Source organism: Thamnophis sirtalis, unplaced genomic scaffold (genome assembly GCF_051295495.1).
Source record: "Thamnophis sirtalis isolate CommonGarterSnake01/CBP01778 unplaced genomic scaffold, rThaSir2_p1.2 scaffold_4, whole genome shotgun sequence".
NCBI classification, from domain to species: domain Eukaryota; kingdom Metazoa; phylum Chordata; class Lepidosauria; order Squamata; family Natricidae; genus Thamnophis; species Thamnophis sirtalis.
Window position 1 is genome coordinate 36,825,479 of NW_028261384.1, and position 18,135 is coordinate 36,843,613.

General features: G+C 35.8%; 1 protein-coding gene across 3 annotated transcripts in view; it reads right to left on the reverse strand.

The window, feature by feature from the left end:
* AGMO (alkylglycerol monooxygenase) overlaps positions 1-18,135 on the reverse strand; it is a 154,574-nt gene that overhangs the window by 73,735 nt on the left and 62,704 nt on the right. For 2 of the 3 annotated variants that reach the window (XR_015696340.1, XM_014076208.2), the window contains exons 6-10: positions 12,335-12,401; positions 11,823-11,888; positions 10,900-10,979; positions 7,777-7,911; positions 7,168-7,284 (exon numbers count right to left, since the gene is read on the reverse strand). Coding sequence is in view for 2 of the 3 variants with exons in the window: in XM_014076208.2 (XP_013931683.2) it covers positions 7,168-7,284; positions 7,777-7,911; positions 10,900-10,979; positions 11,823-11,888; positions 12,335-12,401 (465 nt within the window). In the remaining variant the exon portion in view is untranslated. The remainder of the gene's footprint in view (positions 1-7,167; positions 7,285-7,776; positions 7,912-10,899; positions 10,980-11,822; positions 11,889-12,334; positions 12,402-18,135) is intronic. The other variant, XM_087712754.1, reaches the window with a different exon arrangement.

Below are 18,135 nucleotides of genomic sequence, written 5' to 3' on the forward strand. Positions count from 1 at the left end.
GCTTTTTAATTTTTTTAATTTTTTAGTTTTCAAAACAAACACAACACATAAAATCTTCCTTCTTTACATACTGTAGAAAGTGTATCAGTTGGTTACAAAAGGCTTTCGTGCATCTCTTCCACAGTCATCAAGCATAATTCATATTAACTCAAGTATTTTAACTCAGATATTTGTACATATTACCCTTATCATACCTCCATTTTTATTTGACTATAATTGTTTAAACGTCCTTCATCATAAAATATACCAAGATTTAATACATAACCACATACTGGCATTTCATTTACTATTTCTAAAATCCTCCAATGACTCCAAATCCTTATGTCCTATTCTAGCTAAACATCCATAATATTTAATAACAAAGTTTTCTAATCCTCCGTTCCAAATTGCTATTTGCAATTTTCATCCAGTTTTCTTATATTGTACCCATACATATATATAGGTTGTCATTATTATCCCTCCTTTATTTGACTATATCCTATATCATAACATTTCCCCCAATAGTCAAAACTTAACTGTATCTAACTTAGTTATTTTTTATTAATCTTTGTATATAATCCAAAAGGATTTCTAATCTTCCTTTCATGGGTACCATTCAATATTCATATCCAATTATTACTTATCGTAACACTACACATTGTATACATTATTATCATTATCAATTATTTATTTAACTATATCTATTATCACTAAATTTCACTAAGTTTAACTAATTTTAAGTTATATTCTTCCATCTATCAACCTGTATCTTTCCAATAACAAAACAATCTCTTATCTTCTGCCATTTGTGGTACCAATCCTCTAATCATCTTCTTGATCAGCTTTGTATGGACTTCTCTTAGTAGCTCCTTGCTTATAAGATCTCTCATATAATCTTGATGCCGTCTTTCTGTTTCCTTATTCTGCTTGTCTTTCATTGTCAGCAGTGTTATCAATACTTTGGCTAATAAAATTTCTTTCTTTAAGTCCATAGATTCTTTAATTTTGTCTTCTTCTATATCTTGAACTTTGGAATAGATTTCCTCTCCAAGGTGGCGCAGTGGTTAAATGCAGCACTGCAGGCTACTGCTAGATCAGCAGTTCAGCGGTTCAAATCCCACCGGCTCAGGGTTGACTCAGCCTTCCATCCTTCCGAGGTGGGTAAAATGAGGACCCAGATTGTTGGGGGCAATATGCTGACTCTCTGTAAACCGCTTAGAGAGGGCTGAAAGCCCTATGAAGCGGTATATAAGTCTACTACTATTGCTATTGCTATTGCTCTCTATTTAATTCCTTTTTCAGTATTCCATTCTTTCCATTTTCAGGAACAAACCAATTACCATAGATATCAGCAGGTTTAATCTCTTTATATATTCATTGTCCACTTCGGTTTTTTGAGTTTCAATCACTCCATTTTGCATTTGATGAATATCCTCAATTTTTTCATCATATTTTCTTGTTATGTGCTCTAGGTATTCCAGTTTTATCTCTACTATATTTGATAATTTCTGTAGTTCTGAAAATATATTTTGCAAAGTTAAGACCTCTATTTTCTCTTGACGTTGTGCCATTCTAACAAACACAGCTGCTCTAGCTTGCAAGGCTAATAAAATTAAAACATAGATTCACAAAGAATGTTGTTTTCACTTTTCTCTGTTTGAAAATATACTTCAAAGGGACATCTGTGTGTTTCCCTTCTTATCACTCTGTAGTCAAATGGTAAAACCTTGTGGTGCCAAGACAAAACAATCAGTGAGAAGAAAAAAATGTTCCATTTTGAATACACAAAACTCCAATCAACAAAACCTTCCAGCCTCCGAGTGGAAACACTGTTAAAGAGTTTCTTTTTGTATCTTTTTTGTATTTCAAGTTAGAAAAAGAGGCCCAATCTTTAAATGAATTAGAAAAATACCCACAGCAATAAAAGAGGAAAACTTTAGTCTATAGATTACAGAGAGTCACAAAAAGAAGGTAGAAGAAGAAAACTTCATCCACCCGTTTCAAAAGGTTTGCATAGATTTGATCCATATAAATAGCGTTTAAAAAGTAAGATAACCACTGTCCAAAACCATTCTAATTTAATTCCGCCGCTTGATTCTTCTATTCTTCAATTTAAATTGATTTTTAAGTTTTTATAGGCAGTCTCTTTTTTAAAACAATAAAAATTCCTCATCAGCTGGAACACTTTTTCTTTTCATACCCTTCCGTTTTGGAGCCACCCCGACTTCGTCAGCCTTGACTGGATTTTTTGTTGTCGGCTTGAAGAACTTCTCTTGCTTCTTTCAGGGATTTTGCGATATCCCCGAGATCAGCAAGACCTATTCTTCCTGTTCACCGTCTCTTCGGGAAGGTTTAGGTCCATTTGGACCACCCAGTGGCAAAAGTGTTGGCTGTGGTCTCAGAGCATTGAGACCATACAACCATATCATCGCGACATTGGTTCCTCCTCCCTCAAAGCTTTTTTTTTTACGCTGGATGGTCCTTTTGGACCTAAACCGTCCCAAAGAGATGGTGATAGGGAAGACTATGTCTTGTTGATCTCAGGAACATCGCAAAGTCCCTGATTGATCCAAAAGAATCTCTTCTTGCCAGCAACAGAAGCACAGACAAAAGCTGCTGAAGTTGGGTCAGCTCCACAACGGGAGGAAAGCGAAAAGAGAAATATGTCCATCTGGTGAGGAAATTTTATTGTTATAAAAGAGACAGCCCCCCCCCCAAAAGAAATCAAAGCTAAATTAAACTTGCAAAGAAAAGAAAATAAGTGGCGAAATTAAGCTCTATTGGACAATATATTATCCTTTTTTATGGATGGAAGTTTTGCAAATATTTTCTACTTTTTAAAGTGAAAGTATTGTTTTTTCTTCTATTTCTTTTTTACGTATGGATTAAGTATTTTTCTTTATTTTTATAATATTGGTTTGGTTGGGTTTTTTCTCTTTATTTTGCTTCATTTAAGAATTTTGTTTCTTTTAAGCCTGGAATATAAAGAAGATATAACAGGAATATAAAGAGGGTAGTAACATTAGAGGGAAAAGAAGTTACACTGCCACTTAGAGGTTGAAGGTTGAGTCCTGGAAATATTGCTTTCGCTTTTTTCTCTTTGATCATTTTGACTTTACACTTCAAAGGCTTCAGCTTGTTTACAGAAGAGATAAGGAGAAGAGCATGGGTTGTTTATACAGGTGCTCTTTGGCTGCTTCTTTGGCAGCTGGACACAAGTGAAAACAAAACCTTGTTTTGAAACTAGAGTGGCAGTGTTTACTGGTTGGAAGAATGGCACAACACCAAAAAGAAACCATAACATTACAACAGATTATGTTTGAAATTCAAAAATTATTAGAAACAACAGAAAGAATTGAGAAGAGATTAGAAAATATTGATTGTAATTCAGTAAAATTAGATGGAAAAATTGAAGAAATCCAGCAAATGGAAAAAGGAAGGTTAGAGTCCTACAAACCCAAGGAAAAAATGAACAAAGAGGCAAGATAATTATGGATACTGACAATGAACTGAGTGTTGTTGGAGATGGAAAGAGTGGAACATAGAAAGGGAAGATAGATGGAAACAAGCTCTCCCCAGATTTCAAGGCACAGAAGAAGAAAGAGAAGAACTGATGGATTCAAGGAGAAAAACTTTAACAAAAGCACTACTGATAACCAAAAATAAGTTGATTAAAGAAGTTGATGGAGGGTCTCAAGATTTTACAAGATAAGTAAAAAGCAATAAATTGCGAAGAGAAGTCCACACAAATTTGATTAAGGAAATAACCAGAAGACTAATTCCACAAATGGCAAAAGACATCACACTGCACTATTACTGGAAAGATACAGGTTGAGATATGAAAACTAATAACAAAATATTAGTCAAATGTAGTTAAAATTAGAGCATTATGTTTAAAATGAAGTGATAATGGATATAGTTAGATAAATAATTGATAATAATAACAATGTGCACATATGTATTGGTTTGATAAGAGAAAATTTGGTATAAATTCTAAATGGTGATCATTTAGTTAAACTAAGACGAGAAAAAAAGAAAAAAAAAGAAATGATGACGGATATTGGTAAATAAATGATTGATAATTATAATAATGTAATATTTGTATTGACATGATAAAAGGGAAATTGTATATAAATTGTAAACAGTGATTAAGAAAGGAGGTCTAGAAACTTTGTTATTAAACATACTTATTTTTTATTTAGAAAGTGTTATAAACATATAATGTTGCTGGATGATATTGAAAATAGATAACAGAATGCCATCATGTGGTTTTGCTTTAAATTTTGGAATATTTTATATAAAGGAACGTAAAAACAATTATAGTCATATGAAGATTGAAGTATGATAGTAACATATATAAATATATTTGATTTAAATATATATAACTTGATATGAATTGTAGGTGATGACTGTGGAAGGGATGCACGAAAGCTCTTTGTAACCAATTGCCACACTTTTTACAATTTGTAATGGAATATATTTTTATGGTGTTTATTGTGTTTTGTCTGTTTGTTTTTATTCAAAAATTAATTATTTGTATTTATGTATGCATGTCTGTCTGTCTGTCTGTCTGTCTGTCTGTCTGTCTGTCTGTCTGTCTGTCTGCAATTCAGGCAGAAAAATACAAGAAAGTGGTAGTAGTCGTAGTAGTAACAATGGTTCCTATAAGTTATAAACCAATAGGTGGAGATGTATGTATGTATGTATGTCTTTTTTTCTTTTGACTTTTAAACATATATGAACAGAGAATTATATGCTTATTTCAGACTTTTCATCAATAATATCAGAATATTACTATTTCAAACTCAGAAATTCTATTGAAAGTTGCCATGCATCCTTCTTTGTCCTTTCTGGAATTATTTCCTATCTATATTATGCCTTGATTAATAAAACGTTTCAGCTTTACCTCATTTCTGTGTTTACTGCTTTTGAATCCATTAATCTCCTACCTACCTTTTAGTATGTCAAAACAAAATCCAAATTTTGCATTTTGTAAAGTATTTATAAAACAACTCTTATTTTTCTATTGTTCCAAATCAAGAAGTTGACACTTAGGTTATTTATTTTTCTCCTGCCAAATAAATCCATTCTGATGATTCTGCTATGACAAGCCATGTTTAGTGAAACAAAACTGTTTTCAACAATATAACTTACATAGTCAGTGATTCATTGTCAGTATCCACCTTTCCTTACTAAGACCAAAAGTAATCAGAATTAATCATCATTTAGGTCCTGGTGAGAAGACAAGGACATAGAACGAGATCTGAAAGGAAACTAAACTGAGCATTTCTTGCTGTCTCAAACTATTAAGTTTCAAGTTATATCCATCTAATATAATTTGAAATAGCCATATCCTTTTAGAAATCAGTAGAGATTTTCCCCCCCATTGGGCTTCTATTTAAACTTGTTTGTGGAAGAATCATCTACCAAAATGGGGGGGGGGGGTCTGGTAATTTTTCTGTGTTTCTTATTTTGTCCAAGAAAAACATTTCATGCTGAGGAACTTCATGGACAGAAAAAAACATTATGTGCTCGTGTGTAACAGCAAAGATAGAGTCACTATAGTAATGAGAATTATAAAGTTATATACTGTTTCAAGTGCTTTGTAGAATGGAACATATGTCTAAAAATGAGGAAAACAGTTGTTTCTATATATGGACTACTGCCACATTTGTGACATAGCCAAGGAAAAAGCTCCAGTTGTGTCTACGGGCATTTCATAATTCATCGTAGTGGAAAATTGATATTGAAGATATATGCCAAGTTATATTATTCACATACATGCTTTATTTCTACAATAGCTCTAGATTTTTTTAGGATTTCTGCAACATAGATTTCTGTCTAGCTTGAGTCTCTATTACATGCCTAGGCCAAGAATCCTGAAATGTGGACTCTTACACAGTTTTTCCATGATTTTGTAACATTATCCCTTTCAACAATTATTGCCTGCTTTGCATTAATCATTGGTCCACATTCTGCAATACTCTTAAATTGATGTTGTCTGGCTAAGCAAACTTCTCCTTAATCAGAGCAGAGTAATTATGGTCTTCTCTCAAGAGTTCTTCTTACCGATCAGAATAAGGCATCCTAAGATCTTATCCCAGTATCTAAATTGCCAAATATTTGACTCCCTGCCTTTAACCCAACAGGAGGAATCAGGAGTTTCCTCCACCCCATTACTTAAGAACTTGCCTAACAGCAGAACATGAAAAGATGGAGCAGTATAAAAGTACTTGGTTACACAAAGACAAATGAATCAGATAAGACTACTCAAAAGTAATTAATTGATATAAAGGAAGCCTTATTAAAGCTAGCTATGTTTGGGTAAGGTAAAAGAATTCTGGCAAAATGACCATGGTAAATCCAATGAAATTAGTTTATCACTAAGGGTTTGCCGTAACTCCCAGACCATCAAACATTGTAATAAAGTAAGAAACATCTGGCATTTTATTCTGGATTTTCTCTAAACATTTCTATTAGACCATCCCTAGTATCATTAATACATTTCCTTTGGTATACTGATTTTATGAGAATTTATGAGAGGAATAACTTGATTGACAGGTTTTAAAAAACCAGTTAGTTTACCCAGCAAAAGCCGTGCATAATAAGCAGGACACAGGTGAATCACCTGTAATAAGTTACTTCTAGCTCTGATTATTGTACCATGAAAAATGCCCTATATCCTCACAACAGACATTTAATGGAGAGGCTAGGAAATTTTAAGACGTCTTCAATCAGTTCACCTTATTAATGCAACTAAAAACATTTCTCCAAGATAGGACACAATGTGGCTCATAGAAGTAGCTAAAAAATATGCCACCTCTTACTTCTTTGAACAAATCCCACTAAATAGTAATGGTTGTATACATACTTGTTCATTTGTTATAGGAAATGAGATGCTTATACTAGCTAAGAGATAAGTAGGAAATGAGATGCTTATACTAGTTAAGGGATAAGCATAAGATTAAAAATTGTAGAAATGACAAATAAAAATCACCATTTTCTTACCATATTTAAATCATACATATTTTAAAGGTAATTAGCCAATCATGCCTCACAATATACAGTAGTATGTCAGATTCAACTTTTTTTCAGTTTTATTCATCAAACAATGCAAACAATTTGTAAAAAAAAATTTCAGAAAATCAAAAGTAGCCTTTCTATTAAATTCTATTAAATTTTACTTACATATTTGGACGTAGTTAAGTCGACATAAAATCCCATCATTAAGGCAAAATGCACTATTACATAGATATACATGTAGCTTGGTAATTTGCGATTGAAAGGAACTTCCTTCCCAGTGATCTATAGTTAATAAAGCAGATTAATTTTGTTATTAAAATAATCAGTAATCAGTCATTTAAAATGCATTGTCACATATATTTTATTGATAATTTCTCTTTACCTTTATTGAAAATAACTTTCCCTGGGATATCTTTAACTAATATATTATTTTAATCAATGGTTATTGTTGTTTTTTCGTGTCAGAAGCATCAAAGTGCTTCTGGGTTAAAAGTATTAGACAATAACTTCATTGTTGCCAGGGGATGCCCAGTTTGGGACTCCTTTAATGTTCTCATTAATGTGCTTACCAAAGTATTTATTTACTCACATTTGCGCAGTTTTAAACTGCTAGGCGGGCAGGAGCTGGAACAAATGATGAAAGTTCACCCCGTGGCATAGCAGTAGTTGGGTCTCAAATAAGAGGCTTTCTGACTGTTACCCCAGGTTGTTTGCAAAGACACAGGGCTATAGTATCTAGAAATTGCTTAAAACTTAATGGACATTAATACTTACTTCTGGAATTTCTTCAATAAGGCCAAGTCTTGGCTTGCCTGGTGCCCATCCTGGTCCCTTGAACATAACTGAAAGTTTATTGACAAATCCAGGTGTGGTCCAAAATATGCTCCATATATAAACACAATGATGAAACTGTAGGAATAGAAAACTTCCAGGTTTATATTGCTCAAAATTAATGAGAATACAAAGCAACAGAGAAGCTTTCGTTACTGATTGTTATAAACAAAATATTTGAATATAGATTGTAACAAAGTTTTGCTTGAGTTTTTTTGAGAAGATAAACAGTCTAAATATCATTGGCAATTTTTGACCTCCTGTGCTTTCTTCCCCATTCTATTGGAATGGAGAAATTAATTTTTGACTTTTACTTCAGTTGGACTATTTGATTTAAGGATAGCTAGTGACTGATGTAGTGGTTAATATATCAGGCCAGAAACTGACATAACTTTTTCTCTTTGCCCTATGAAGAAGGAAATGGGAAACCAGTCACCAAAACAAAATAAAAACAACTGCAACAAAAGATTTTAAACTTTTGTTTGTCAGTATGTTTTAATGAAATAAACCGGATTCAGAATCTATGGTTTGATACCAGACTGTTTTCTTAAATCAAATTAGCACTAGACACATTTACAGCTAGTTGAAAATCTCTACAGACATCATCATTTGCATCTTATGTTCATACTACAGTAATAAAAAAGGCAGTAGAGAAAGCAGATAACTGTGAAAAATGTGCACAAAACTTACAGAAACTGGCACATGAAATAAACCAGTGTGCAAAATCAGAACATAGAAAATTTGAGATGCATGTTACAATTTTTTTTAAAAAGCATGAAATATGTAAAAATGAAAAAAAATCTGAAAAAATTGGAAGGTCTATGCCCACTGCTAACATCACATATTATGAACTATTTTGTAAAATAACAAAATATCTACCTGCAGCCTGTTCTTTTTTATTATTACAGCCCATTGAATGTTGTTGGAACAAAAGTTTGTTCCCTCAATGGGCTAATGAAAAAGGAATATAAAATTCATATTTAACTTACTTTCTTTCCCCCTTGTAGTTCATTCTTTAGAAAACGAAAGTATTTATGAATGCACACACACAAAATAACAGAAAAAGTTTCTGCCCCAAGTACCTATTGTTATAAACAAAATATCTGAAATAAATTAGAAGCGTTTAAAATTATTCAATGTATTATAATTTATTTTAGTATATAATTTAAAGTTCTGATAATGTAATGTAAATGACAATATAATATAAGGCAGGCCAGTAGCTATGAGACCATTTATTGTGTTAAAGCAATTTTATAATTATAGGAGGTGTGTACGTGTGCGTTTGTGTGTGTGTGTGTAGAACTGAAGAAGCTTCTTGAATAAGAAGCAAAATGTCTTCAAGGAAAAACCTCCAGTTGCCTTTTGAAAAAAAGTTTTTTCTTTGGGACAATCATGACCTGGATAATCTCCATAATCATTTTAATGTTTGAAAGCTTCATTAAACAAGGGAAAGACCAAGATTGTTTATTTTTTTTATTTGTTAAATGTATTTGATGCCTATCTTACTGAGGGCTATTGTGGGCAGCTTCCAGAGATAACATTGAAAGCACATCAAAATAAGGCAAGCATAACAATATCAAAGCAATAAATGAATACAAGTAAAAATGAAACTACAAATAATATGAAATTTAAAAAGTGGGCAGAAGAGTAGCAGAAAGTACAGGGGAGGTGGGAATTAAGGAGCTCACTAAGTGGACAGAATAGGCAAAATAGAAAGGGATTGTTCTTTTTTTTAAACAAAAGTTGAAACTATTTTAGAGCTTTTGACCTGGAATCTCATATACAGGTAATCCCCGGGTTAGGAGTGTTCCCTTAGTGAATATTCGAAGTTATGTGATAAGCGGCCCCTAGCTTTTACAAACAAGTTCCTTAAATTATGAATATTGCAACACCATAGCAGTTGTTTGCTCTTACGAATAACCACAGAGGCTCTGCAACATTTGCCTCACCTATTTCGCCCCCCCCCCCCCCGGGCTGTCACTTCACCTGTGGAAACTCACCTTGAGATGGCCTTCCCTCTGTCAGACTTTCTTTGCCTACTTCATTGCTTTAGGCTTTTGATGCATTCCCAGAGAACAGAGAACTCTAACCCTAACATACCATGAGATCATGAATGATCAGTAGCATGAGATCTCATTCTACAGAGCTCATGTGATCTCGCACTTTAGGCCTTATTATCTGTGAATTGAGGTCTTGACTTTTGCAAACAGAGGGAAGGTCCTTCAGGCTTTTCCTCCACTTGCTATTTCCTTGCTGAAGCCTGCAGCAAGATTGTGCTCCTGTAAACTTTGGCAGCCCTTTGGAAAAAGCTTTTGTTGGCACCAGCAGAGCTTTGGAGGAGCGAGTGTGTCCCTCCAAAACTGTTACTACTGGCAAGGGCTTCTTGAAAAGGGCCGCCAAAGCTTAAAGGGCACAATCTTTAAGCGGTAGTGAAAAAGGAAGCCTGGAAGGTCACATGGGGCCTTCCGAATCTCCTTTTTTATCACCAAAGGCCTCAAGCAGCTCTCCAGACAGAAAGGAGGTCCAGAAGGTTCTGCATGGCCTCCCGGGTCTCCTTTTTCATTATCAGAGGCCTCATCAAGGCTTTTCCTGACGAGAAAGGAGGAAGCAGACAAAGAAACAGGCTGGAGAGGAGACAGATCTTCATAAGTAAGTCACCAGGAACAGCAGGATTGAGGGAATGAGGTGTCTGTGGGTCGGTGCAAGCCTTGGATAGTCTAAAGTAGATGGCCTGTTCCATCACTAGGCCCCCCACTTGGATTTCCCCACCCGGAAATACCTCACTTAACAAACCCCGCATTCGCCCACACATTAAATTAGCGAATATATAGACAAAAGCAGTGATTTCATTCAAGATATGAGATTCACTCCCATGAATCCTTGGGTTATAAATGGAATGGGCAGGCTCTATTACATTTGTAACTCAAGGACTACTTGTTCTAATCCATAGGAAGCAATGATGCTTGAACATAATCACCATCCTAGGGGGGGAAATGAGATAGTTAGATCTAGAACTTTTATTAAAACATAAAAATAAAATAGGCAAATTTAATAAAAAGGGACTACCTGAACTTTTAAAGATTCAAAAGTATTTATGGGGTGTGTTAGACCATATACAACTTTATCTTTTTCTGCAGCAAAGGTACCTAGATGGAATATAAATAAAATGCTTTAAAAATAAAATTTAAAGAAAAATATTTTTTTTTTCATTTCATTCATGCATAGATATGATCCACATGACATTCCTTGGATGGTTTATAACATCAAATAAAATAATCTTAAAACCAGAAAGCCATAACACTGAACTAAAATATGTTGATGTATATAATAAATTAATCATCTACTTACTATACAGTCAGCCTATTAACTACCTAATAAACTCATAGAAAAACAGCGTCTTTTTACTGTTTCTAGCTTGTTTCCATAAACCTGCCTCCTTAGACCTGTGAGGGTGAGAAGAAAGGTACCACAGTGTATAAGTCAGGGAGACTCTGGTCATGGAAGATCATTCTGCAATGGCTTTACGTTGCTTATCACACTGATAGTAAAAAAAAGATAGAAATAAATCTGACCATTAACAAGTATTATGTTAGCTTGGATGGGTAAAAAGTGTCAGAAGACTTGAAACATGTCTTTGTCACTTGGCCTACTTCTTGGGGACTATCTGAATTTCCTTTTGTTTGGCTTCCTATTTTTACCCCAATATATATGACTTATTCTTTATTCTTGAATTGTCTTAAGTTATCTAAATTGTTGCAGTCCTATTTCTAGTTGGAATGTAATACTTGTAAACTATTACATTTATTTTGAATTATACCCAGAAACCTGAAAAAATTAACTTCTTTAACTTCTGATTCTACTGAACTAACCTTTGTTGTGTTATCAAGTAAAAGCAGCATTCAGAAATTTTTAAGTAATCTTCAAGGAAAGTCCAAGAAAGAGCATTTTTACAGTAATCTGAACATAAGGTAATGACAAAAGTGACTTACCAAAAATTCTGTCCCAAATAATTAATGTACCACCATAGTTTTTATCAATACAATATCGATTTCTGCCTAAACAGAAAAAAATAAGGCATTTTTCCATTGGATTGGAACAATATATTAAGCTGAAACCAGACATTGACACAAATGAGAAAAGAGAATAATTATTATTACTTAAATGCTTATGTTTTAATTAAGCGTTATTAACCTAATTTACATCAAGGCCATTACTTATAATTATTTCATAATATCTCTGTCTCTCTCACTCTCTGGGCGTGTCTGTGTCTGTATGTAAAATATTTGATAGATACTTGGACACACAGACAGAAATATAATCATATAATCTATCCATAGGTAACCAGTATCTAATTTAAAAATAAGAACCCAGGACATTTGTAAGATTTTAGAACACTACTTTACAATTCATTTACCCAAAAGGCATTGCAAAAGAGAATTCTATCTAATTTCTCACACTGAATAATATTTAACAAAATAAGTACACATCCAGTGTTGCCTACCATGATGAACTCTATGATGACTAGGAGTATTGAGAATAAACTCCAACGGACCAAGATTTTCAATGACCTTTGGAAAAAACAATAAAACATGCAGTATAATTACAGTGGATTGGAGATCAATAAAATGATAGCAGATGCTACAACAGAAGAAAACAAAGGGTAGGAAAATTGATTAACAAATATTTAATTAACTCAGAAAACTCAGTCAGTTTTCATGAAATGGGTATTTCTACAGTATGCAATAACACAGCAGCAATAACAATTCAGAATGACCTCTTACTTCCTGTAAGATATTCTATCATTTTGATTATTTGCAATTAAGCTGTTTTTCATTTATATGGTATTATAATTTTATCATAATCTTTTCTGAAGGAGTCCCAGGAAATATTTGTTGAATTCTATTTTTAAAACATTATTGTGTAAACTTCAAGTTATATTATCTGTTCAGATCATCCACTGCATATTTGAGCCTCTCCTTACTTTTGGTTTTTAGTCATTATACATTTCAACATTTCTGTAAATGTAGAATTTGCAAACTCACATACCAATAGAAAAAATAGTTAAGAAATTGAGAACACTTGTAAGAAAAATAATAATCATCTACATTCAGGTTTAGGTTTAGGTTTATTAGATTTATATGCTGCCCTTCTCCCAAGGACTCAGGAGGGGGTACAACATTAAAAGAAACACATAATACAAAAGTTTAAAAAAATTAAATAGAATATCCCAAACCCAATTAAAATTGACAATGACATTTTTTTAAAAAAATCATATTAAAATTAACAGTGATCAATAATTTATTTTGTTTTGTTCAGGCCAGGCTGGCTTGCTGGAAAAGCCAACTTTTTAGTGCGCGTCGGAAGGACCGGAGGTCGGGGATTATACGAAGCTCCGGGGGCAGCTCATTCCAGAGGGAAGGTGCTCCCACAGAGAAGGCTCTCTCCCTGGGGGTCACTAGCTGACACTGTCTGGCCAACAGCACCCTGAGGAGGCCAACTCTGTGGGATCGCACTGGACGATGGGAGGCTACCGGTGGCAGTAGGTGGTCTCGCAGCTACCTGGGCCTAAGCCATGGAGCACTTTAAACGTCATAATTAGTACCTTGAATCGCACCCGGAAGACAACTGCCAACCAGTGCTGGCCGCCTAAAAGGGGTGTAACATGGGAGCACCTCGGTGCCCCCATAACTCGTGCAGCCGCATTCTGGACCAGTTGAAGCCTCCAGGTGCTCTTCAAGGGCAGTCCCATGTAGAGAGCGTTACAGTAGTCCAGGCGAGAAAGGACGAGGGCATGAGTGACTGTGCACAGAGCATCCCGATCCAGGAAGGGGCGCAACTGACGTACCAGGCGAACCTGGTAAAAGGCTCCCCTGGTCACAGCCGTCAGGTGTTCTAAGCCGCGTATCCAGGAGGATGCCCAGATTGCGGGCCCCCTCTGAGGGGGCTAAAATTTCTCCCCCTATCATCAAAGATGGAACAAGATGCACAAATCGGGATGACGGAAACCATGTCCACTCCATCTTGGAGGGATTGAGCTTGAGCCTGTTCCTCCCCATCCAGATCCGCACAGCCTCCAGGCATCGGGACATCACATCGAGGGCATCATTTGAGTGGTTTGGGGTAGAGATGAAAAGTTGGGTATCATCAGCATATTGATGATACCGTACCCCAAAACCATGGATGATCTCACCCAGTGGTTTCATATATATGTTGAACAGGAGGGGTGAGAGAACCGACCCCTGGGGCACCCCACAAGTGACACGCCTCGGGGCCAATCCCTGCCCTCCAGTCAACACAAACTGTGACCGATCCGACAGGTAGGAGGAAAACCACCGTAAAACAGTGCCCCCCACTCCCAACTCCTCGAGTCGTCGCAGTAGGATACCATGGTCGATGGTATCAAAAGCCGCTGAGAGGTCTAATAAAACCAGGACAGAGGAGCAGCCCCTGTCCCGGGCCCGCCAGAGATCATCGACCAACGCGATCAATGCCGTCTCCATGCTGTATCCAGGCCTGAAACTCAACTGAAACGGATCCAGGTAGACAGCTTCATCCAGGGACTGGGGAAGCTGACATGCTACCGCATTCTCAACAACCTTCGCTACAAAGCAAAGGTTGGAGACCGGACGATAATTGGCTAAAGAAGCTGGGTCCAGGGAAGGCTTCTTAAGGAGGGGCCTCACCCCTGCCTCCTTCAAGGCGGTGGGAAAGAACCCCTCTCTCAATGAAGCATTGGTAATCGCCTGGAGCCAGCCTCGTGTCACCTCCCAGGAAGCCGAGACTAATCAAGAGGGACACAAGTCCAGCACACAAGTGGCAGCACTGAGTCCCCCCATAATCCTCTCCATGCCCTCGGGGGGGGGGGTGTCACAGGATCAAACTCATCCCAGATGGTCTCCACAAGTTTTATCCCCGTCAACTCGCCCGAATCTACCCAGAGTCCAAGCCTGTCAGGATCTGAGCAATTTTATCCTGCAGATACTGAACAAATTCTTCAGCCCTACCTGCAAGGGATCTTTCCCAGCTCCTTGGTTAAGTAAGGAGCGGGTCACCCTAAACAGGGCGGCTGGGCAGTTATCTGCGGACACGATAAGAGCGGAAAAATGTTGCCGTTTTGCTACTTTTATCGCAACTAAGTAGGATTTAATATGAATTCTTACTAGTGTTCGATCAGATTCAGACCGGCTGGCCCTGCAACCGTTATCTAGGCGTCTTTTCCGGCGTTTCACCTCCTGGAGCTCCTCGGAAAACCAGGGAGCTACCTGGGATCAACACCAGGTCAGAGGCCGCAAAGGCACAACACAATCCAAAGCCCCAGTTGCCGCTCTATCCCAGGCTTCCACTAGGGCTTCGGTCGAGTTGTGAGCAAGGGATTCAGGAAAAGTCCCAAGCTCCATCAGGAACTTTTCAGGGTCCATCAGGCGCCTGGGGCAGAACCATCTAGTTGGTTCCGCCTCCCTGCAATGAGGGGTAGCAGTATGGAAGTCAAGCCTGATGAGGAAATGATCCAAACATGACAAAGGTTGGATAGAAATATTCCCTAAATCTAGATCATTCATCCACTGCCCAGAGACAAAAATCAGGTCGAGCATGTGTCCCCCATTATGGGTGGGGTCTTGAATTAACTGAGTTAGGTCCATAGCCGTCATGGAAGCCATGAACTCCCGAGCTGACTCAGATGTCTTGCCAATAGACGGCAGATTGATATCCCCCAGGATCATAAGCCTGGGGAAATCAACCGCCAATCCAGCTAACACATGCAGCAGCTCCGGCAGGGCCGATGAAATATAGCAGGGAGACAGGTATGTAACAAAAAGGCCCACCTGAACTTCAAGACCCTATTTCACAAAAAGGGACTCACACCCGCCTATCCGAGGCACAGTGACCTCCTGAGGTCTGAGATTTTCCCTAATAACCACCACCACCACCACCACCCCACCCCTGCCCTGGGTTCTTCACCAATCATGGCAATATTTATTAATCTCAAATTATTATTTCAATGCAGTAAAATGAGGTGTGTTTATACGTTATGCTCTTTTTCCAAATATAAAGTTGATATAATTATACTTTATGACTAAATAAGAAATCTATTACCTAAATGTATTTTAATTATGATCACATATTTATCTGAGTCACAATTTTATTTCTACAGAGCAGATCCCTCTAGCAAGATGATTATTTCTATTCTTAATATTCAAAACTCAAAGACAACAGAAACATTTGCTTTTGAATATTGTCCCAAAATAAATTCAAGCTCTCCAAATTATCTTAGATTGGAACAAAAATCTTCACATTTCAAGTTAATTCTATTTTCTTCTTAAAGCATTATTGTTTTAAGAAGGATAAATCCTGTACACACTTGCTTGGGAGACGGCCTCATTCAAATCATAGGTACTTGCTTTTGAATAAAAACTTAACTGTATTCTACTTATTTTAAAAGTAGGGAAGGATTCTCCATGAATTGTGATTCATAAAATGAAAAATCAGCAGTTTAGCTAAAATACCACACTAACTTTGCTTTAGCAAGTTTCAGCTTGTTTTTAAGATAAACATTGAAATGCTTTAGTAAAAATATACCATATTTAGACTTTCAACAGAAGTATTATAGACCAATTCATACTTTTTGGCTTTGCTTAGAAGTGGCTTAGGGCTCTACTTTTGATCAAAGTAGACACTTTTGATTTTTTTAAAATCCCTGCGAACAGCATTGCTTACAATATGGATCCTTTGAAGAGTTTGATTTTAACCTCTGGCCCACATCTCTAGCACAGCAGTAGGCTGCAGTTCAAATCACAGAACAAAACACCGATGTTATTCACCCACGAGAAAGTGTTGCAATAAGGGTAGGACGAGCTGTGTATAATGTTGACTAACTTACGCTTAAGTTATTTTCATCATCCAAGTGGACTAAAAATATTGTTTAATAAAAAGTGCTATAAAAAGATTTACAAACATGTCATGAAATGGGGAGGATGATTATATTGCTTAAAACAGCTTCTCTTCAATGCAAGTTAGAAGCATGTATTCAGCCAGCCCTTAATGAAAGGAATAAAGGTAGTTCTGGAATCACACATTTACACACAGGTAACTGAAATTGCCAAGATGTATAGTGCTGACCATCTTTTTTGATGACATTAGTAACTCAGCCTCGATACATAACCATGAATATTAAATAAGTTGTTTCTGTATCTCCTCCAACAGTAATTAGACTAAGATTTTTATGATTACTAATTTAGTTTCCATGGATTATGCCAGAAGCACAGTAAAGAAATTCAGCACAATAATTTCATCCTGGAATTTTAAAACAATTATGAATTTGTTATTGACTACTATAAATAAGATAGATGTACTCCTACAAATATTACTCCTACTACTGCTGTGTTTAAACAAATAACCATTCAGTTCTTATATCTTTCAGATATAATCTAAGGTTTTGTGTAGTCCTGAAAACCTGGGGATGTGGCCTTCAGAAATCTATATTTTTGGTTTGAAATTATAACAAGCAAAAAATATTAAGACTTAAGCAGTATCCTAATAATTGTATTTCATTTCAGGAACATTTAAATTTAGTGATTGTCGTCACTACATTGTTTTCAGAATATAGCTCTAAATTTGTCTTGACATATTTGTCAAGTATAATTTGAAATTTGTCTCAAAAAAAGAGAGCATCTGGTCTGTTAAAAATGTCATATCCTTGTTGCCTCATTAGTTTATGTCTATAATCTGTTTTAATCAGTGCTGTTATACATTGTATATGTTATGCGTATATGCGTATATATAATTTATATCCATACATACACATGCATTTACTTCATATAAATAAAAAAAGTGATATACTATAGTGAGAAATAAATTGATTCCTTTGCAAATTTTAGGGGTTGGATAAATTTTGCAAATTTTTTTGCAACAGTTATATGTCAATTTGTGACCTTAGAGCCTGGCTGAATACTGGGAAACTTTTTTCCTGTTAGTATTGCGAGGTATTAAATGCAATTTGTGTTTAAATAATGGAAAATAATCCATGTGATGAGATCCGAGGGAAATTTTACACCTTGTGAAGCGAAGCCTTATATCATTACTGCACACAAATCTTTAATTTAATATGTTTTACTCTTTATTTAATCTATTAGTACCTCAAGGTATTGAATGCAATTTTTGTTCAAATAAGGGGTGGAGGAATTATGTATTTCCCTTATCCAAGGGAAATTTTACACCTTATGAAACAAGCTTATATCATTACTGCACACAAATCCGTATTTAATCTATTTTGTGAAATATAGCATTTTCTAATCAATGACCCTT